We start from the raw sequence: 23,932 nt of genomic DNA on the forward strand, positions 1-23,932 counted from the left end.
GGGGAACCAAAACCAAGGTTGTGCTGTAATTCCACTCATTTCTAGAAATCATGTCTATCTGCAATCAGTCTGAAGCAACAGAACCTTTATCAGATTCCCCCTTTTAAAGAAAAACCCAAGGAGAGATGATCAAGCACAAATGATCACTTCATGCATTTTATTGATAGTCTATATTTTAAATCTGCAGTATGACATCTTACATAGGGAAAAAGCTTCTTCCTAAAAGATAACTATTAATAATCAAACCAGCTTTAATATGACTGACCTTTCAAGGTCTTGTTTTGCATTAAACAAGTTAAATTTTAGCAAGTGTAAAGCACTGTACAAAACAAAAGGAAACTGGGTACATTCTCAAAATTGAATACAGGGCTTCCCAACCAGGAGTCTGCTGGGTAGATACTGGAGGAGGGTGTTATGTTTAGGTTTAAATTTAAAGAAAATGAGAAAGCAGATAAGGCAAGCCAACCAAATTCACTTCACCTTGTGCTCCTTTCTGCTGTTTTGCAAGTCTCTCCCAGAGGTCAGGAAGCCCTGGTATAACAATCACTTCAGTCTTTACACAACATACATTTATGTGCTTCGTGTTCAGAGACATAAAGGCAGCCTTTGTTACTATCCCCCCTCTGAATCCCTTCAGGTTCTTACAGACTTCAGAAAGCTGTCCAAGATTGCTGCCCACTTCTTTACATAAACCCAAGTAAACATCTATCCCCAAGCAGCTCTTCCTGGGAGAAGATAAAACAGGCACAGATATGTAACCGGGCCAATTGCGTACCTACTCAACTCGATACCTCACGGCCCTCCATCTTTAAAAGCAGCACCAGGGACAAATGGAGCTCTCAAGAGGTAAAATCCCAACACTGGACAGTTAAAACATATGGATCAATCCGTTAAAAGAATGTTACCAGAGGGGCACTAAATGGAGTTAAGGCTGGGCAGCTGGTTCAACCATACCTTAGTATTGGAATAAATCTGCAAGATGAGGAACTGATAGAGGAACCCTAAAATAACTAGGCACAGTGGTTTGATGGGGTCACTTTCACTGCGTGTCTTTAAGATATCTATCTATCTATCACTCAATCCAAGTGACTATAAAGCAGCTTATGGGTCTGTAGCAAAGAAACACTAATAAAAAAACAAGTACCTCACTATAAGTTTGAGTGTTAGCGGGCGTGCCTATTTCCTTCAAATTTTAATTAAAACACCTACATAGAAATGAAAATAATCATAAAACTCATAAACTGTTGTTATCCCTTGCAAGTTCCAACACTTCAATAACAGCGCTATTCTATGCTGCATTTTAGATACAAAATGGATTTACTTAAATCAAGTGACATCGCTCACCTGTAGGGAATATTACATAATATTTTAGAAATGTTCCAGTTAAGAATGCAGTTTCAGAATGCTAAAATTTTTAAAGGGCAGGTACTGAACTCACAGCTGTTTATTAGTTGCTTATTTAAAAATCTGATTTAAAAATAAGTTAAATACTAGTTCTTGAGACCTTGCACTTCACCTTTCCAAATAAAGCATGTTATGATTTACAATTTCAAATGTGTTTTGCAAAAGTGTACAATTTACTAGTTAACGCAATGATTCACAACACTGTTATTGAATCTTAAACATACTGAAGAATTATACTAAGGAAAGAAACACTTGACACTTTAACACGTGCCTTATCAATCTCTTGCATTACTAAGGTACAGAATACTTTACAAAGTAGCAATCAGCATAGTCTTGTAAGACAAGAAAAGAATAAAAGTGCCCTGCAAACGTGGCTTCTATAAGTACTTAATGTTGGTAGTAAATTTGACAGGGAAGCCAGTAAGGTAAAACTTCAGAATTCATATAAGGCAGATTACAAATATTTTTCGTTCACAAAAGAACAAAGGAGAAGGGGGGGGGAATATCTTCCATCTTTAAAAGTATCAACAATCACCACAAGGTGCCACTGTATTCTAGCAAGCTGTAAAAAGGGCCTTTGAAGAAGCATTTCGCAACATTCATTCATCTCCCTACCACGTGGGTATTTCGGGAAAGTCATGGCTGATGCTGGACTTATTTCACGTCCTGGACATTTGGGAAGCAGGTGGCTAAATACAAAGCATATTAAGTGTCAACCTTCATAAATATGACTTGAGACAATGACACTAGGAGAGCATAATTGGCACGGAAAGGACATGTTTTCCCAGGGGGGGAAATGACTTGAGGTAACACAGATAACCAGTTTCCTAATCTTAAAGTTTGGATAAACTCCAATGGTGTTTTTAGAGATTTCATACATATATAGATATCTATATATCGCTATAAAATCTTGGTGTTAAACATTTCTGTTGTTGTTCACTGCACAAGGATTACCTACTCTCCAACACTAATGTGAACCCTTCCCTCAATACCCATTAACACCACTGAGGTACAACTACTGTGTTCTTTTTAGAGCAAATGTTCCAAATTAACAACATGGCTCTTCTTCTAGTGCTGCTACAGATCCAAGTCTGCAAACTTTAAACCTCACTGTTCGGTTTTGGTTTTTAGTACCAATAAACCGCAACCTTGACAACTGCTTGGAGTTAAACAATAGTAACACCTCAAATGTTTCAGACTAGTAAGTGAACTTTTAAAAATACCTGCAATATTCAAGGAAATTCAGTTTTTAGTACTTTTCCCTATGCTTCGAACAATGTAAACTCCCAACATTGTTTTTCCTTGTTCCTATTACTGCATGAAGTTCCAAGTAGGTCTTCAAGACAGAATCTTTCTTTAATAAAGAAAAAGTGCAAAGATACAAAATGAAACGTAAAGTCTTTTGCAAGAAAATGCTCCCTCAAGAGAATAGGTGTTTGGATGCTGGTGGGAAAAAAGATCTTTGTTCTCCACTGTACATCTGACACCTACAAATGACCTTGTCTTCAAGGTCCACAACACTAGTTAAGTATATATTAATCATGGACCTCACAAAATTAAAAAGATAATAAGTAGCAAATTCCACTAAAATATTTGTATCCATTCTACATAATCCAATGGAAATAGGTGAGTGCTATTGAAAAAGGGGTCCATGTGCACGTGTCGACTGTGCATTCTAGTGAAGGCTAAAAACTTAAAATTCTATTTCCAGTGTTTAGGAATAGGTTTAATATCTACATTCATTACCAGAATTCTGCACAAGTTACCTCTCACTTTAATACTTTACAAATGAGCAATACATCTTGGGAGCTTAGGGAGGTACCTGTTGTCAATGATTTTTATGCTTAGCTGCAGTTGATTTTAAACTATAGAAAATGAACACCCCTATAGTAATGGGACATTTTATACCAAGAGAAAAACGGGTTTGTTCTTAGCCAATCAGGACTCCCCTGCAGATCTGAAAACCACTGATTTACACCCTCAGGAAAGGAGACAAGGAGGCCCACAAATATAAAGGAATCCTGACTTTTAAATGGACAATTTTTTAAAAAGATAAAATGTATTATAGAAGCGCCATAGACAGTGGTTTCTGCTTATATTAAAAAAAATAAGTGAAGCTTTGTTTGGACATTATTTTCTTGCAAGAGCAGTACATATCCTTAGTAAACAACTACCATATTTACAAGTTAATTTCCTTGACAGTTAGGTAGGATTGAAAGCCAGAGGAAAACATGAAAGTATGAGCTTTGAAATCATCTTTACAGCTAAGTTGCTAACAGTTAAGGTACCCAGAGAACTTCTAAAACAGACTGATTTTGTAGAGTGTCTGACTATGCCCAGGTAGTCAGCTCACTTTGTTAATGGCCAAGGATGTGCTCAATCCCTCTTTGGACCCATCGGCTTCCCCCAGAAAAACAAACACAGTCCTCCACAGTCAGACTAACCTTAACCCCAACCACCGTCCAAAGAGAAATTCAGCAAGCGTACTGGGGTTCTTCACAGATCTATTGTTACCAGTAAGGGAACAACATAAAGTGCGTGTCCCATAGATCGTAAGTCAGCAGTCTCATCTTCGAAAACGGGCAGCACAATTGAAATGTGAATTTCAAATAACCCAACACAACTCACTTGCAACCAAGGATAAAAATCCCTTATTATTCAACTGGTCTTTAAATGTGAGATGTTAGGTCTGTGTTAGAGAGAGAATGATGAAATAGTAACAAGTGTGCACTAGTACCTTAAATGACAAATCTCGAAAATGCAAATTCGAGACTTTCCTATTAGTACACACATCTGTACCAATTGTTATGCTAAAAGTGGTTTATAGTCTTTCCTCCACCTTTTTTTTTTTTGAGGAGTAGACTTGTAAAAACAATGGAACTGGTGCTACGTGGTAGTGGTTTTTCTTCAACCAAAGCTCTGCCCAATCTGCCAATCTACTCCATCTGCTCAAGTAGAAAGAAGACTGTGTCAAAGACCTCACCTTCTGAAACCAGTCAATGTCTGTACTGTATTAGCGTCTTCATGACAAGCTGAAGCTCTTCAGAGCAGTCTGCTTTACTCCTCCGGTCTTTCATTTCCTGCCTAAATCCAAGCTGAAATACACCATTTCCACTGGTCTTCAATGCAGTTCAGTTCTGCACTGTCCTTCCCTTTGTGTCACAGTAGCTGCTCACATACATGAAATATGTTCTGCTCTTGACATCTATACACTTACAAAAGCAGCTCTGTACTCTGTTTGGTGTGTTTACTAGGTTGGCTCACAGAAAGCAGTTTTCTCATTTCTAAGCATGGGACTTTACAAGTTTTAATGCATTATTACAACAGTGCATTGGAAAAGTACTGAGCCTCTACAAAATAGCTTTACATTTTTAAACAAACGAATGTGATTTGTTTCACTTACACAAGCATAGGCTTTTTTAATATTTCCACAAGATAAATATCTCAATGAAACTATAAGCTCACTCTACGGTGTGCCACAGTGATGGGCTGAGGAGACAGTTAGACACTTAGAAGACCCTAACCTTAGTGTTATTTACACTGACATGTCCAATCACCTTGTGTGAAAGGTGAACAAATGATATTCAGCAGGTAGCTGAATCTGTGCCAACTAATAACTGGGGACAGCAATCACTTAGGAAGATGTACTGAACCTAGGCTAAACTGAGAATTTCCTTACCCCTCTCCTACGGCGCAGGAAACTTTCAAGATCAATGTGAAACAGGTAAGAGCCATTGCTAAGGCAGATCTTTGAAGGTAACAAAGGAGAAACTGACAAGCATATATGGTAAGTCATCAGCAACCTCAATTACTGATAGTGAAATCAGATTTTTATGTCCTAAAACGTTGCTTTTTAAATATTTCCTTTTATTCTGGAACAGAAGGTGGGGAAAGGACAAAGATTCATTCAGAAAGCAATGACTCAATTCAGGTTGCTACTTTACATTTCAGTACCACTCAAAAAGTGGACATAAAGCAAGTGATTCCTGTTTGCCCATCACTATGCCAGCTACAGCCGAGAGTCGCGACCTTAATTACACAACGCTTTCTCTGTTACCAGAAGCTAAGACTGCTCTGCGACAAATAGGACAGGTAGAATTCTCAGATAACCAGCGGTCGATGCAGTGGACATGATACTCATGGGAACAAGGTAGTTTCCGAAGTTTGTTGCCTTCTGTGTACTCTGTAATGCAAACACTACAGGTTTTTAACGCATCATTTTCGCCAAAACTTCTCATTGCCAAGTTGTCAATCTGTTCTTTGGTGAGTCCTCTAGGTTGGTCATCATCATCCTCATTTAAGAGGAAAAACTGAGCCAGACTAAGGAAGGGCAGAGAGCCACTTTCATCAAATGTGACCGGGGCCCTGTGTCGACCCTCTCGCCTGGCACCTGAGCCTGACGACGAGCTTCCTTCATTCCCGCCTTCCAACACCTCTGAGCTAGTCTCTGAGCTCTCCCCACTGGAACTCGAGCTAGGACTGGAACTCGAGCTGGAACTCGAGCCGGAAGCAGAACTGCCACTGCCACCAGAACCCCCTCTTCCACTCCGTGACTCTGCCCTTTCCACATTTTGACTCGAGACTGAGCCACTAGGCTCTGAATCACTATCACTGTACATAAAGTAGCTCAATTCACCAAAACCTGTCATTATTTGCCTTAACATGGTCTGAATTGCAACTGATGTAGTCTCACTTAAACCAGTATTTAAGATTCTACGAATCGGAATTCTGATGGTACTGACATAGGTTCTCACACCTGCACGCTCAGAACGTGAAAACGTACGCCTAAAACCTCCTCGTTCACTTTCATAAGTGACGGTGTTGTTTGGGGTCTGAGACCTTGACCGAGTTCTGCTAGCTATGCTATCTCTCTGCCGGTATTCTCCAGGACGGACTCTTCTTACTTGAAGATCAAGGACTATGGTCGGAGGTCTCTGTCCTGATCCTGTAGATTCGCCATTACCAGTTGTATCTGAAGAACCTGCTCCTTGTGAGGCATTTCTAGTTCCGGAAGCTGCAAAAAGACCTCTACTGAGCAAGTCAGGTCCACTTATTTGCTGTCTCAATGTCACATGGTGCCGTGTTCTAGAACTTCCCTCAGCCTCATTTACCAAAGGATGCTCAAAAGTCTGAGATGAGATACTGTGATGAGACCTTCGCGGGATTTCACTCATTGGATGCAGAGGTGACCTACTTCTCTCCGCTCTAGCTCGGGTTCTCCGATGGTCTGGGCTCCTGCTTCTAGCTCTTCTCTGACCTCTAGTAGGCGGGACTTCTCCGCTGAAGGCTTCAGTTGAATTTCGTTCCGACCTGGATGGCCTTGCAGACGTTGATTCTGACCGTGGATTTTCTGCTGGCCTTTGGCTGTTGCTGTCCATGTTTTCTCCACTGGAACGTCTTGCAGATGGCTCATTTTCATTCTCTGGGTTTTGACCCCCATTATTACGGTTAACATTGATCTCTAAACTGAATCTGAAATCGCCACTGTTTGGATTAGTCCGGCTCACTGCTCTCCAAGATTGGTTTCCTCTTTGCCCACTTCTTGTCGTATTTCCAGTTTGTCTGACAGAGTTAAGCCAGTCTATTATAGAGTCACCATTAGACACATCATCTGAAGAGTCTCCACCTGTTTTAAAAAGGGAGGGGAGAGGGAGAAAAAGGAACTACTAAAATTAGGACAATCATATAATAGTGCTCTGAAACTTTGGGTTAGGAAAAAAGGACAAAGATTCTGAACAGATTTCACCTTTACAGATTTTTGTAAACTACACTGCACAGATTTGCAAGTAAAGGCAGGAAATTTTCAATTCCATTTTGAAAGGGCAAGCTAACCCAAGAAAAATTTAAGAGACTTTTTAAAAAGAAATCTGGAAGAATTCTATTTTCAGTACTTCATCATATATAGAACCTAGCATAGATACCACTGTGGGCTGTTAGAAGACATTTCTCAGTCCACTGTCAAAACGCTAATATAATCCAACAAAGCAAGCACCAACTACGGTACAGGGTGAGTATTTTGGTTCAAATTACACTTTTCTCAAATGTTCATTAGTCTACAACTTTTCTTCAAGGTTCTTAAGTGACTTTGATAATACGGGAAATTTGAAAATAAAAGACTGCTGTACTCATTGCAAAAATATAAACAAGGTTTATAGATTTAAAAGTGTTTCGATATTTCTTCATGTTACCAAGATTTTAAATTCACATGAAATTGGAGATCAGACCAAATGAACAGTCTGAACCTAGCACAATACACGTAATGGCACATTCAAGAATCAGACTGTTACCACAGTCTCTTAGGTTAAGACAGTGAAATTCTCTACTTCACATTGGGAGAGAAACGCCAGACCTAAGGTAGGGGCAGGATAGCTCAACAGTGCTACTACTTACATTTTGAGCCAGAGAATTCTTTGTCGTGGGGGCTGTGCTGTACATTTTAGGATGTTAGGATGTTTAGCAGCACCTCTGACCTCCACTCACTAGATGCCAGTAGCAAACCCCCAGTTGTGACAACCAAAAAAACGTCTCCATACATTGCCAATGTCCCCTAAGGGGTAATATTATATCCCTCTGAGAACCACCCCATTAGAGAATACAGCATTTCTTTCTGCCAGTGAGGAACTCATAAACATGTTTCTAAGGAAGGAATACAGAAGGCAGAAGGAAATTTCAATGGAAGTGGAAAATCAAGAAAAAAAAATCACATTTAAATAGGTCATTTCTCATTATGTCCCAATGAACACAAACAACCCAAAGGTGAAGCAGAAAAGAACACATGGTGACATTCTCACCAAATGTCAAGAAAATACCCTTTCTCTTTTTATAAGCAGTTACTTAGCACCAAATTAATTTGTGCCATTTCTGGAAAATCTTTGGCTGTTATAACTTCATGACATTAACTGTTATGAAGTTCTTTATCTATTTCATCCTGTACCCACTGCCCGCAAAGCGAAATATACCTCTATTTTCATCTGCGTTATGTGGTGGTGGGCCCTCTCTTATTTGTTGTAGTCTTCTCAGCAACTCTTCCTCAGTACTTTCACCTGGAAACAGTTTTAAAATGTTCGCCAAATTACAAATAAAAACCAATGATTCTTACTCATCTGAGATGAAAACCAAGGAGTGGGGAACCTGGGTAAAATTAATTTCTTTGGGAGCATGACCTTACAACTTATATTTATATAAATTTCTTTCTAGTTTACTAAATGCTTTTGCATAAACTCACTCATTCTTTATAATTTCACCTCTGGGATGTAGATATCACCACCTGTACTTTGAAAAAAGGAAAAAGACTGTGCGAGAGACTGACGGGCTAATAAATGGCAGGGCCAAAAGGCCAACTGAGGCATTCTGATTCAAGTCTGGTACTGTTGGCTCAAAAAGCACTCTCATTAACTAACACCTCACCTTTGAAAATGTAAGCAATCACTCAAAGATTAGGAAAACTAAACAGAAACAAGGAGGAAGGGGAGACAATGAATTTTAAGTGGATCAAATGGGACCTAACTGGGCAAAAGAAAATAACCAAGCACAAAGTTCTGAGTAATTGACAATTTTACCCAAGGCTAGCTTTGGAGGATTATGACTGGGGCATATTCAGGGAATCAGAGATGACAAAACAGACAGTCTGTTCTAGGAACTAAAGTTCCCATTAGCTCTTCCACACTTAGACTCATGTCTAGTAAGTTAAATAGAGCTAACTAACAACAAAAACTTGATCAGCTCCACTCTTTTCAATTCAGCTCACTGTAAGTTCATAATAAAGGATAATTCCAAAAAAGAATGAAGAGAATCAAGTAAGAAGTACAGCAGTACATGTCATTCTTGCATTAAAATCGTATTCCATAATGACTAACGAAACAGACTTTCAAAACAGGCTATTTTTTAAGACCAGCAATTTGCATATATAAATTCTTAAACTACATATTACATACCTGGGGTGCCCAGCAAATTGTTATCCCGCATAAGCCTATAATCTTCTTCACTCAGGTTATTCACAAATTGATAGAAAGCTTCTTCCCGATCCAATCGGTCCATCTGACTTCTGCGCTGTGCTGCAGACTGATCACCACTTCCTTTATCGTTAGAATCTGAGCTTTCCATCTTGATGAACAAGTGGAAAATGATCTAAAAGGAGAAAGGAGATCAACCTTGAAAACAGCAGTATGCATCCTATATAACAGTTTCAATTATGTGAAAATCCAGAATGCACATCAAGACGTGCATTTTAAGACCTCAAATGAATGAGATGTCAGCAGAATAACTCCTGAAAAGCTGTTATAATAAGAAAAGACAAGGTCAGCGGTTGGCAAACTATAACCCATAGGCCATACTTTTTTCTTGGTGAGTACAGTTGCTTAAAGTTGAGGATACTGGAATATGTCAATGATCAATTGAAAAACAAGGCAACAAATGATTTTGATCGGTTGTTCTTGGCTCTTGATGAGTGGATAAGTGTAACTGATACTATTCAGTTGTTGATTATTCCAGGATTTGAACTACAGAAGTAGCCTCTGTGAATCTGGATGGAACCACTACAGGTGATAATATCCTCAAAGTTGAGAAAACATGAATTCAGCACAACCTGAAGTGGAATTTGCTAAGATGTATTACAACTGAAATGGTGGAAAAAATGTGTAAAACAGTAAAAGACCCCGTTGAACAAAATCTACAAAGCTTGTGAAAATGTGAGGTGTTTAAAGCCTGTTTTTTCCCCCCATTATATTATTCCTGAGTAGGTAGTTGGTAGAAAGGAGTTAAAGCCATTGTTGTTACTGAACCAGCAGTGTCAATGGTGAACTTCATTACTGTGGACTTTGGGAATCTTTGTCACAAACAGAACCTGCACATCCGGACAGTTTAGCACTGGTAACGTTTTAGTGTGACTTGCTGTACCCAGGTCCAAGATTGAATTTTTTTCTGAATGAGAGATTACTCAATTACCATTACCAAACAATGAATGGCTTGGGAAATTAGCTTTTGCTAGACTTCAACCTAAAATTGCAAGGCAAAATAGTGCTTATATTTAAAACTTATACTGCAGTAAAGTAATTTCAACAATAACTAACACTGGAATCACAATGTCAAGCTGCTTTGTGCACTTCTTGTGCTAGCTAACAAACAAGAGCTGCATTCCCACACACATTTGTAGCACATATTTTCTGAGCACAAACTACCGCTCCAGAAGCATTTTCTGGACCTCAGTGCGAGTACAAAGGAAATTTCATTTCAAAATCCATTTAACTGTGCAATTAAGGAGCTTCCGAGTAACCTTTGATTCTGCAGAGTAATGCTATGATAACAGGTCAATGTCAACAGCAGAATCTAACAGAATTCTATAAATGCCTTTTCAGGAATGAATATGCTTCATCAAAATTATATGCTTGTCATTGATTAGACAGCAATACCTCTATGTGTGTGAACACATTTTCGAAGATGAACTACGGAAAGTCTCATTTCAAGTCAGTACCACTAGACAAAGTTCTCCAAGTGATTTTGATGGTAAGGAATATGTTTAGCCCCAATTAAGCAAAATGTTATCCGCCTCCCCCCAAAGAACACCATGCTTCTCATCAGTAGACAGATACTATAAAACTGTATTCAATTATTATTATACTGAGTTTTATGAAGGAAAACTTTGTAGAAATATGACCTATTTTTATATAAATAACTATGCAATATGCTCAATTTTCCTTTTTTACTAGAAAAGCCACCAAAAAAAATGTGGCCTTTTACAGAAAGTCTGCCAACCCCTGCTATAGACAGTACATAAAACTAGCCCCAAATTGTCAATTGTCATTCACTATTTATCTGGCCTTAGGAAACTGCTATACTGGCAGATTTCCAGACACCTTCCACTAACTGCTCTCATGAAAAGCCACCTAAAACACAGGAAGACTCCAAACAAAACTTTCATTCTGTAATTCTGTTCCTTCTAACTCCAGATTCATCTATGTTCATTTCATGATAACAAGATGAAAGCTCATTCCTTGAACATATGAAAATCTGATTTGTGGAAAAGAGGGAACCTATGTTGGTACTAGGATATAATCTCACACACGACACACAAAGTCTCTGCATGTTCACATGTCGATACTACAGAGAAAAATAACAACAAACCCTCTTTCAGATACAAAAATAAAAAAAGCCTCTCCCCCTGTCTGCTGAGCTTAAATACATTTTAGTCTAGACACGGACACATCTAGAGCTCCACTGTTTGCCTTAGATCATTATTCTTTGAACTATCCTACCACTGTTTAAACAAATAAGATGAACACGTCAAAGAGGGGGAGGGGAGGGAGACCTTAATGTTTCTGGAAAGAGCTTCCTAATCTCATAACTAAGAATCCTTACTTTTGGTAAGAGGAAACTATAGAAATTTCTGGAAAACATTGTTTTCATAGTAACTTGAAACTTTAAGAAGACTGGAAAGCAACAGCTTAAATAAAACTCATAAAAATTATGTGGCCCAGGCAATAAAAAAAATTAACAAATCACCTTTTTCCATACATACCTAAGTAATATGATTTGGTATTGGTAACAGTAAACAGCTAATTTTTTAAAATGTAGAAAGGCACAAAGGAAAAAAAAATCTTCAGCCACAATTCCTCAAACCGAAGAAAACCACAGTAACATCTGGTTAATGAACTTAAGCAGTTAACATTTTGAAAGTTAGGATGAAGTCCACTCATGAAGGATCAGTAAATAGTTCTGAAATTAATTTATAAAAGATACAACTCAGTAGGGTCGAAAGCCTTTAAAAATATAAATCGTTCAAACAAGACAAAAATGTCTGGTAAGTTCTGACATCTGAAGGACATGAACCAAAGACAATAGAAAATTCACATACCAAGTACTGTTAGAGGAATGGCATGAAGTCTTAAGAATAGCGTCATGGAGGTTAAAACCTATTAGGAACAGAAACTTACAAGAATATGGGAAAGCTTTTTAAAATGGCTTTGAAAACCAGAATCTGAAACAAGAAAGGGGTCTTGTACTGAGTGTGTGGGGGAGTCGGTATAGTAACAGAAGATAGAGGGTAGCACTCAACTTCTATTCGTTTCTATTTAATTCAACAAGGAGAATCACCTTCCAACTGGAACGAGTGGAGAAAACAAGCTTGTCAAAGAGAGAATGAAGAGCCCAAAAGGCAAAATTTCTAATGATAATCTTTGATAAATAATAGAGAACAGGAAGAGATACTAAAATACTGGATTTTAGAATAATCTAATCTTCAAAGGAGTGAAGCCTGTAAGCTATAGTACAGTAAAATCTGATGATAAAGCTACGGGAAAAATTCTGCAACAGGCTATCAGATAGATTAGATTGCAAACACAGAAGAAAACATGTTAACTACAGTGGGGCTCACTGCCAAATAAACCTCATTTGCTCTACACACGGATGGTCCTCAACCTTGGCTGGTACTGGAATCACCTGCGGAGCTTTCTCTGGGGTCGACCAGATAGCGACACTTAAAAAAAATTTCACAGGTAATTCTATTATGCAGCCAGGGCTGAGAACCTCTTTGATGGGGCATCTGGATAATACTGAGGACTAGTCTGGCTTGGTTTCTGTGCAGACACCGAGGTTTTCCACCCTATTGTTTTGGAGAAACGCATTTTAACTCAGTCTCTAAGTGATGCTGCTCTAGAATCGGTGAGTAGCAAGGAGTTTGAGGACCATATCGTGTACAAGAGGTTCACGTGCTTGAACACCACCCTCAAAGGTTATGGAGTAAGGTGGTAGCCAACATTTTACTACCTTCACACTTCTCTCAGCCCCTTCCTAGACTCTCCCCAATTCATTCATCCTTCAAGGTTCAATGAAACTTTACCACCTAAGAAACTGTTACTATCTTACTAGCAATTCTGTCATTCATTTCTGCACACAGAATTTGTGTGGGCCACCAGAGTGGCACTTGGTGCCTTACATGCCTTTTATATCTTTGAAATATTAATTTTATCAATATATCTTACTTATCCAACATAACCAAAAATCATTTCAACATGTTATCAATATAAAAATTAGTGAAATGTTTTCTGTTTTGTTTTTGATACCAACTCTCCAAAATCTGTTTTAGATTTCCAGCACATCTCAAACTGGATGCTAAATTTGCAAGTCAAAGCAAACTGTAGTCCTACCAAAATATAAAATGGAAAAATATCTGACACTGCTTTACTTTTTTAATTTAACTTAATTAAAATTAAATTTAAAGTTTAGTTCCACAGTTACACTAGTGACATTCTAAGCGTCCAGTAGCCACAAGTGCTTAGTGGCTACCATATTAGACAGTGCAGCTTCAAAGAATTTGTCTGTAAGGTAGAGAAATCCAACATATGGAAAGAGTTTCAAAGCATTCCCAATATGTTGTTCATGTTCTTTAAAAACCCACTACTTATACACCCCCTTGGTTTTTCAAAAGTACAATAACAATGTTGAATACCCTACAAATACACATGGGAGAGATAATTCTTTCCTATGCTCCCAAATCTGCCAGATTCACTCTTGACCTTTTTAGAATTTCTCTCATTTCCTACCTGGAAGTTGGAGACAACAAAACATTCTACCTCTATTTAAAACCCTTCTGACAGTGATTTTAGAGACTGTTAAATCCTAAATAGCTCCTGCCTGATGAGATTAGAGGTTAGTTTATTCCACGCAGGAGGAATTTTTATTTTGACTTAATTTTTTCATTCAAAACTTACACAATAAGACACACTCACACAGCAGCAAATGAGCAAATCCAACTTACTATTACTTCCATAATAACATGCTGCTCTCCTTTCCCCCTACCTTCTCATACACATGCCAGAGAAAATCAAGGACATTTCCCCCCCCCCACTTGACATCCCTACAACACACTTATTTTTTATTTCAAAATGGCAAGCAAACCCTCAAGGCTTCATTAAACACAACACACGATGTTTTTGCTAAGGTCTAGGTTTCCTTTAAAGAAGCAGTTTGTTTCTTGTAGTGGATTAGGGAAAAGGGAGAGAGAAATCTGTTTTGCTTCTCTACTTTTGCCCAAAGCCTCCATTCTCTCTGCCTTATTTCCCCTGGGCTGGGAATGGGGGTAAAGAGATTTCAGCACTGGCAAGACATCTCTACCCTCTAAGGACATTTAAGGGGTGAGTTATTGCTGTCACACCTGCAGAGGTCCCCGGACTAGAGGTAATTACATTTGGAAAGAAAAGGAAATCGTAAGCAACACCCTCACATGCCTGGTGAGATAAACTTACACACACCCAGTGAGCCTGGTCTCATTTTAAGCAGTCCCTTTACCACTTAAGTGGCATATAATGGAAAAATGTAATCAATCTAAACCACAAGTTCAGCTCTTGGTAGCTGTAATATCACTGATGTTTGTTAAGTGAAAGTGAACATTTGAAAGGTTAAAGCACCCCAAAAACGTCAGGAGACCACAGTCCAAATGATCAAATACAGGGTCTCTCCATTTTGGTGTGAAAACAGTAGTGAAGAAGGATGTTAACAAGATGGGTCTCTAGAGTCTACTCTGTGGTCAACAATCGTGTGGCCCATTTTCAGTTTAACTAGTAAGAGGAAAAAAGGATCCCCACACACCTCTGAGCTCCTTCTGTCATCATAAAAGAGAGGATCTTAAATGTATTTGTCCTCTTACTCTCAGTTATAATGTTCACCTGCATAAGTCAGGAATTTTGGATTGAGTATATACAATTAGCATCAGCCACTTTTAGGCTTAAGTATTTCTATGAAAAGCTTATCAATAGAACACTTTAAGAGAAAAAAATACATTAATTTTTTAAATTAAATAGACTTTCTTTTTAGAGCAGTTTTTGCCTTCCAGAAAAATTGACCAAAAAGTAGAGTTCCCACCTACCCTCTCCCTTACCCTCCCATTTCCCTTATCAGTAAGGCTTTACATCAGTGTGGCACATTTGTTCGAATTGATGACCTAATATTGATACATTATTATTAACTAAGTATCGTCAATGATGGTGCAACAACTGTGTATGGTGCCAGGTGGGTAGTAATCGGAGGATCACTGCATAAATTATGTAAATGTATAACCACTATGCTCTGCACCTGAAACTAATATAAAATAATATTGAATGTCAACTGTAACTGAAAAAAAAATAATTAAAAAAGAAAAATATATAACTGTTCTTAAATCACTTAGTTCTCCCCCCAGTTATAAGTAATACCCACCACTCCGTATCTACACAGCCTTTTAACCTATATTTCCTTTAATCCTCATAACAATCCTATGAAATAGGAATCACCACCTCTATTTTACAGATAAGAAACAGAATCACAGAGAGGAAGTAATTTACCAAAGGCCATGTGGCTAGCAAGTGGAAAGAGCCAGTAATTAAATGCAGGTCTCCTGATTCCAAATTGCCAACTTTCCACTAAACAGACAACTGCCTCCCAATATATCCCCAGACTATATATACTTTAAAATACATTCCTTTAATCCCAATAGTCATGTTTAAAGTATTCAATCTCACTATGAGCCTTTTATACCAGGTTCACTCCTGGTATAAAAACTTCCAAAATGACAAGAACACCTTTATAAGCAGTATAAACCATGCAGGACTTATATTTTTAAACAAGTCAACTTTTAGTATATTCATTTTAAACACAGTTACCCCTTGGATAAACCACATGGTTTTATTAATCTTATCTCTCTCTCTGTATACTGTGTGCCAATACATCCAAATCCATTCCTGGAAACAAACAGCCAAATTAGAAATTTTGCCCAGTCATTTCAAAAACTACTCGTTTGGTCAATGAATGTATGACTGTGTCAGGTAAATTTAATTTTGAGGAGGAAAAGCAAACAAGAAAACCAAACCTGAGATTTACTAACTGTATTTAGGGAATTTAAAGCAGATTTTATTCACCTTGAGAATTTTAAAGCATTGTTAGTGATCTCCATTTCTCCTACAGTCATTATCATATATTAATATAAACTACACAGACTACTATGTTTCTGATCACTGCTAAAAGTAGTTCATTTAATTCTCCTAATCCATGCACATCAATGTTTTAAAAATGTATTTTATGAGGTTGGGGCAAAAAGCCCCTTAAAACATACTGATCAGTACTAATGGGTCAGGAGACTTGATGCTAAGTATGAACATGCACATATTATATTCAATGGACATACTGCATCATAGCACCCAATTAAGGCACCAAAATACAGTTAACAACATACTGTACAAAACTGAATTCTGAAATTCAAATGCTTCTTTGAATATCAACTTAAAAACAAGCCACATCTGTTAAGTCTGGAAGAAATAATGTCTTTTTAGGAACAGAAAGGTACAGAAAGGTATGGTGGGTAACCTAATACCAACCAAGGTAACCTAATACCAACCAATTATTTAAGAATCTTGAGCATTTTCCCCCTTTGCATGTATTCATACAAGCTTCTAACTCAACAGTGTTCTAAAGCAGAACATGCCCATTAAAAACACACACAGGTATCAAAAAGGTGTCACTGAAAAGAGAAGGGCAGGCATCATTCTGCTTGTAACAGAGCTTCACTGAGAACCTCCAAGAGTAGATATGAATTAATGACATGCAATCCTTGTCAATAAAGAAAACGTTAGCTAAATAATACCATCACCAAAATGAAAAATACTTAACACTGTTAAAAAACTCAAGTCACAAAGAACTGCTGAACTTGAGGTCAGGATATAATGTACCATCTCACATGTAGTTACCAAAAGTGTTGGGAATTCTCCATATATAGAATGTTTCATTACAATTTTATTGCATTTGGAACAGACAAGTAAAAGGTTGAAAACAACCAGATAACTTTTTTATTCTATGAGTAGCAGGGCCGTATTCAGCTGCGTGAAAAGGAAAAAAACAAGAGACAGTAGATTCTTGCTTTGGCTGTAACATTAACTAGCTATGTCAATTCAGCCAATTCATTTAACCTCTCGGCCTTCAGGGTCTTCATCAATATTAAAGTATTGGGTTAAACTATCTACAAGGTACCTTCCAGTTCTATGAACCTGTGACTATGAATAAGATATAACCAGTGACATTACAGTATTAAGTCAGAAAAATCAAGCTTGAGAAACAACACGAATAACTAGGACATGAGCTTAGAAGCTATGCTTTTCTCACTGCCTTTCTTTCACTCACGCCCTTCTATCTCCGTTTTTGTGACTATCTTATCTTTCTGAAGAGAAATATAAAGCATTCCTCTTTAAACACAGGACAGGATTGATGTTTCACTCCCTTTACTTACTTACTCTCACCACCCACACAATTTGTTGATTATTTTTAATATTAGCCTATTAGAGGATGCTACCAAGGGCTCCACCATGGCTGATATTATAGCAATATGAGATTATAAAATATTTGCATGGCAATGTTAGCTTAGCCTTGCTTATATTCTTCTATCTTTGCCACTTGAAAAGGACAACAAAAACAACAAAAGGATTCAGAAACGGCCCTCATGTGCCTAATCTCTTGGCAGGAAGTCTACTGACTTGTAGCTCACAATTTTGACTACTACAACCCTCTAAAACTGTTAAATAGAAAGAACATCAACAAATCAAAGGACGGAGACCAAGCTAAATGCTGCCAATTCACAGGATCTAGTTAAAAAAAGGAAACCATTATGATGACATTTCAATTCACTCAAGTACTTCAGACAGTGAATTGAATCTTCGATTACCCATTTCATGTTATTATTGAGCTAAGTCAGGAAATTAGAATTTGATCTTATCCACATGAACTCAATTCTGAATTGCTTCTCATTATTCTCAAGAAGTCCCAAAATAACTCAAAACCCAAAAAAGTTCATGTGTTTATATATAAAAAAGTTATTAATGTAAAAGCACTCATTATTAGCCATTTTGATGTTAATTGGTATATAAAGTATTATTTTTAAGGACATTAGTTTTCCATCAAAAATTAACTTCTTGGGGTGGCCAGTAAGCTCAGTTGGTTAGATCTGGTACTCTTTACATCAAGGTTGCCGGTTCGATCCCCACATGGGCCACTGTGAGCTGCACCCCTCCACAACAAGACTGAAACAACTACTTGACTTGGAGCTGATGGGTCCTGGAAAAACACACTTAAAAATAAATAAAAGTTTAAAAAAAATTAACTTCTTAAAAAAGAGTGAAGTCAATTTTTAAAATTGAAATCACTTGACCAAAAAAGAAAATATTATCTACACAAATGACTATTAACTTATTTCAGGAAATCAATTTTGTGTTACAGAACCAAACTGACCACTGTGCTTCCTAAACGAGTGTTTCTAAATAGAAATGACAAAGGTGACTATATATCCCCAATTTGTACAGAAATGTAGCAGCCTACACCTGTTGTCCTATAGTACTTAATATGACCCTGTTTCACTCTCAGAAGTGTCCCAGTATGGACAAATTATATGGTCACCTTAGATGTAATTGCCATTAATGGGAACTTTGGTCAATAAGTGAAAATTGTAACTCAGAGTTGACTCCTTTCTTCCTACAGTCAAGTGGAGAGCAAGAGGAAAGAGACCATGCTTCATTCCAGAAGAAATTAAAAACACTGAACACAAACATCTCCTTCCCCTCACCCCCCAGAAAGTTCATCACCATGTAGACATTGTAACAGGAGCCTAACTTGTAGTCCTGACTTATACAGGAAGTCCATGAATCTACATGCATACCACACACTATCTACAGATACTTGTCTCAACATATGTAGGTGCAATTATGGCTAATGAAATTCAAATATTGGGTTGGAGCACTGAAATACAAGAAAATCTACAATAAAGGCATCAACTACATACATTTACGGAACAAAACCACAAGTTCATAAATACATTCCCCAATTGTTCAAAATTGCCAATACTTTTTTTTTTTTAAATCTAAAAATACTTCAATTGATGAAAGGAAAAATGAACGGCTCCATTTTTTGGAAAACTTACATATTCAAGGTTGAGCAAAACTAAGACACAGAAGTCCTATTGCTGTTTTCACTGGTTATCAAAATGTCAAGGGATTATGTTTACTGGCTTCTTTTTGACATCAATGGGCCATAAGGTTTTGGAAATCTTTGTGTCATAAAGAAATGTTAAGGAATTGGACTTACATAAAGAAAAACATGTCCCAGTCTTAGGCAGTGGCCCCAAATTCTAGTACTTCATTGGTCTGGCTTTCAGAGGACTTTCCCATTATAATTTGTTACCCACTCTACGGTAAATCAAGGGAACAGCAGGCTGGTCAGTGATTTGCTCTATTTCCCAATCCACTAGGGCTATGGAAAAAGTAGTATACACATTATAATTCCAAGAACGCAGATGCCCCATTTGACCTACTGTGTTATTTAAGGCCTGAAAGAATATACCCAACCAGCCTAACATTTCTAGATATCATTTCATTATTAAGCTATTTCATAAAACCACTGCTGATTTTAAATTATCAAATTACATCCCAAGCAGTAACAGCTGAAACGGGAACTGTGCCATACAAAAAAGAGGAGGGGGGGGTAACTGCTAAATAATGCTCACCTGATTCATAAAGCAGGTTCCCTTTAAGTGTTAATAAGTTTTTGATGCAACATAACCTATCGATTTTTTTACTACAACCTTTCATTTTCTTTGCATTTCTGATCTAATTAGATAGCAATTAAGTCTAGAGGCATAAAAGTTTCGTGACTTCGGGCATCAGACAGACCTGGGTTAAAATGGGGACTCTACCACTTATTAGCTATTTAATTGAGGACAAATTGCTTAATAAATGCTTCTCGGAGTCTTGGTTACTTCTGTAAAAGAGTAAACATCCTCGTGAGGCTTTGCTGTGATGATTATAAAACCATGCATGTGAAATACAGGACCTAGCACATAAATATTCAGTACTAGTTGGTTTTGAATTTGGGCTAACTACCCATCCCAGTTTGCCTGGGACAATCTTGTTTGTGCCTGTTGTCCAGGCATAATTAAGAATAACATCCCTTTTGCTCTTAAAAGCATCGCAGCTAGGGCAATAAATTATGTGGTTACTTTAACAATGATGATGAAAAGAGTTAATACCAATCAGAGTATTATATATCAATTATATAATTTTTGAATCTTGAAGGAAAAAAATAGGACACACAAAATAATGTAAGATTATATTCCTGTAAGATAGTCTACTGACATGTTATTTATTCAACGAACATTTAAACACTATTTATACCCATCCCACTCCAACAATGATTTAATACAGCAAATTTCTATTTTGTTCCTTCTGTTCGATACAGGTACTGGTAAACTTCAGACATTATTTTAAAAGAGGAAAATTCACAGATAAAGCACCAGTGAGTTCCAGCTACTCAGAAACACTACTCTTTGAATTACCAATGAAAAATATCCATTCTCATCATGAAAGTATATGCAACACCAACTAACATATATCAAATAAGCCCATCCAATTACAGGGCCTGCAAAACAGATTTTAAAACACACATTCTACACATAAATCATCAGGAGACGCAACAAAAAATAAATTACCTGACTTTTATGACATAGTATTGTAATACAATAAACTGGATTTTAGTGTTCTTCACTCTCTGCTCTAGGGAAAAAAAAGAATCCATTATTCTTCCTCTTTTATAAAATAGACATTTTCTTTGAAACAGACACATCCTAAAAAATACACATCCTACATATTTGTTACACACACACACACACCCCATTACCCAACCTAATTCAATATTAGTATTGATATTTGGGGAGACTGAGAAGGTCAGAGGGAACCAGAAATATAAGATTTCTTTTAAAGGCTGAGAGTCAAACTACCTTTTAGTATAAGCTTACTTAAAATAGGCCTTACCTTATCAAACCTGTAATTATTTTCAGATTTTACTAGTTACTTTCAAAGACTTATTTGGCACATTACAGTTACCTCTGTAAAATAGTACTAGGCAGTGGCAGTAACTACAAAGTATGAAAGATCATCAGGACATCTTAGGATAAAGACTTTGAAACATTTTTCAGTAACAAAAAAGAGTCCTAGAATCACATTTTAAAGCGTTTGGATTTGTCTTCCTGGATACTTTATTGTTACAATGTAGAAAAGTGATGGGGGAGGGGGATATAGTTGTGCCTGCCTGCTCTCAAGTCATCCAGGATGGACATAATGTATCTGATGGAGTGCCATGAGTAGTTATTTTGTACTTAAACACGAAGAGTCAAAGAAAGATTAGTAGTAGTACTACGTTTATTTCTTCCTCCCTTCAATCACTCAAAGCCATTGCGGTTAATTCTGATTCAGGAAATGCGGGCTCCTTATTTCCAGCAAAAAAAATTATTGTGGGGCCTTGCAAATGGTGGATGACACCCTGATATAAATGCTTCCTCTTGCCCCAAAACGGAAGAATGACCTAAATAACACGCTTGCTAGGCCTCAGATTCCCGGACTAACCTGTGGAATAAGTATGGTGAAACTGTCTAGGGAAGGAACGTGGCTGTCTCCTCCATCTTGAAATTAATCAGCATAAGGGAAAAAGGGACTGAGTGTTCAGGAAGCAGAAGCCCAACCGGTTAATACTAGTTACTAAAGCTATGGCGTACGTGGCAGGTACCGCCCGCAGAAGCTGAGACCCTTAGGCTTTTTTTTTTTGAGGGGGGAGGGGTTGGGCTGTTGGCTGATTGAACGGAAATTAACTTGAAAATCATTTGGCCCAATTCCCACTCTTTCCCAGGGAAAAACAACAAACACGCAAAGGCTTTTCCCTCTCTTCTCTTCTGGGGGGGAGGAGGGGGGTCCTTGCAGTGATATCTGGCAAAGGATACGCCGGGGTTATTCGAGCGAGGGAGTAAACCACATTTGCCTCAGATCCTCAGGGAAGATGTCATCATGGCCTCAGGGGGCGCCTAATTGATAGTGCCCTGAAGTGCTCAAAATGGGCTTTTACAAATCCTGGGAAATCTAAAGGCCCAAGAGTTCCCAGCATCTGACTTACAGCAACCCGATTTTCCCTTTTCCCAAACCAAGCCCACCATGTAAAAGGGGCGGGGAGAGGCGAGGGAAGCCTCCAAAGAACCAAGGAGAAAACCCCGAAACCAGGAAAGATCGTCACGCCTGAGGCCAACACTGGAAAGTCGCCTCCCCCCGTTCCAGAGACTCCGGAGGGCCCCGGCTGCGGCTAGCGCGGCCACGGAGAGGAAGTCCTACCCCGCACCTTCCCCTTCTTCAGAGCCTGTCGACCATACACCCAATTAAAATGGCAGCGGCGACTACGCCACGGAACCCCCCACAGCAACCGGGGCCTGGGGTCCGAAGGAGGAGCTGAGCCTCGGCCACGACGCAGTACTCAGGCCATTTTGAGGAAACGCGGCAGCCGAGGCTCCGCTGTGCTCCTCTCGCTCTCCATCCCTTTCAGAGAGGATTCCCAAGGCTTCCACTTACTGGGTTTTAGTGTCGGGATCCGACTCGGTCGGTTCGGCCGCCGCCGCCGAGGCCCCTGCGCGCCTCCCCTGTTGCGCTCTCAAGCCCGCCTCCGCTGAGTCGCTGCTAGAGACCCGCCTCTAGCCCAGCGCCTGCTGCGAGACGTTGCTCAGGCAGCCATTATCTCCCCCATTGTTACCAAGCAGCGACCGGAAACGACTGCCCACAACAGGAAGTGATGATGCTGCGTTCCGGCCCCGCAGCCCCCCCCCCGAACTCCCGCCTATTAGCCAATCGCAGGCGATTCCTCGGAAAGGCTCGGCGGGAGTAGGAGGGGCACAGCCCGACGCGGCCGAGCGGCCGAGGTCGGGAAAAGGAAAGCTGCTGTGACGCCCACCATGTGACAGGCCCCACCTTCCTCCGCCATTTTGAATTGTGGCGAGAAATTCGCGTTCTGAGAATTGTGGGAACCTTTGCTTTCCCATTTTGAAAACTGAGGGACCCAACCCTCTGAGTGCTTGAAGCCTTTTTCGGAGACCTAGAAATGCGATATTAGTCTAACATGAGGTCGCTTCACTCCATGAGTCCAGATCAGTTCATACACATCCTACCTTTTGTTCAACATGTTGAACATTTATTGAGCGCCAACTGTATATCAAAAACAATTGAAGATGTTGCGGATGCAGCGGAAATTAAAACATCAAAATACCGGCTCTCATGGAGAATGAGAATATAATTGCTGGTAAATTCTGAGGAGAAAAAGCCGGCAAGCCAGGGGGAAGGGGTGGGAAGTGCACGGTAGGGGGAAACGAGAACTGCAATTTTAAAAAGAGTGGTCAGAGATGACCTCTTCTGACAAGGTAACTCTGAAATACTTGAAAGGGGGCGGTGATTGTGAAAGGGTGGGAAAATCGGATAACGTTGGAATTTGTGAAAGGGCAGTTAAGGAAGGCCTTTCCTAGATAGTAATGCCTGAAGGAAGCTACAGAATGAGTCACACAGAATCCAACTCCCGTTTCCCACTTGAAGAACAACGACCTTACCCAAGTTTTTAGGGTGTTTCCATGTTTCTTTTTCCATTTTTCTATTTTCTGTGTTTTCAAGTAACACTCCAGCTACATTGGCTTTCTTATGGTTCTTCCAACAAGCCGATCTTATTC

At 38.7% G+C, this 23,932-nt stretch overlaps 1 protein-coding gene across 2 annotated transcripts; it reads right to left on the reverse strand.

The window, feature by feature from the left end:
* Positions 1-129: 129 nt before the first annotated feature.
* On the reverse strand, positions 130-22,988 carry RLIM (ring finger protein, LIM domain interacting). 2 transcript variants are annotated; one of them, XM_019747987.3, is made up of 4 exons: positions 22,794-22,988; positions 9,339-9,531; positions 8,364-8,447; positions 130-7,030 (listed from the first exon to the last, which is right to left on the reverse strand). In XM_019747987.3, the coding sequence occupies exons 2-4, from the start codon at positions 9,505-9,507 to the stop codon at positions 5,439-5,441; spliced, it is 1,845 nt and encodes a 614-aa protein (XP_019603546.1). In that variant the 5' UTR covers positions 9,508-9,531; positions 22,794-22,988; the 3' UTR covers positions 130-5,438. The 2 variants fall into 2 exon arrangements, with proteins under 2 accessions (XP_019603546.1, XP_074180283.1); XM_074324182.2 differs by lacking the exon at positions 22,794-22,988 and adding an exon at positions 20,894-20,912.
* Between the last annotated feature and the right edge of the window lie 944 nt (positions 22,989-23,932).

This window comes from Rhinolophus sinicus, chromosome 18, assembly GCF_057876585.1.
Source record: "Rhinolophus sinicus isolate RSI-liver-muscle chromosome 18, RSI-T2T, whole genome shotgun sequence".
Lineage (NCBI taxonomy): Eukaryota > Metazoa > Chordata > Mammalia > Chiroptera > Rhinolophidae > Rhinolophus > Rhinolophus sinicus.

Coding starts and splice junctions, on each gene's coding strand:
- RLIM (XM_019747987.3), bottom strand. CDS start 9,507: ATGGAAAGCTCAGATTCTAACGATAAAGGAAGTGGTGATCAGTCTGCA. Junction 8,448..9,338: donor CAATTTGCTGGGCACCCCAG/GTATGTAATATG, acceptor AACTGTTTCCAG/GTGAAAGTACTGAGGAAGAG. Junction 7,031..8,363: donor TAACGCAGATGAAAATAGAG/GTATATTTCGCT, acceptor TTTTTAAAACAG/GTGGAGACTCTTCAGATGAT.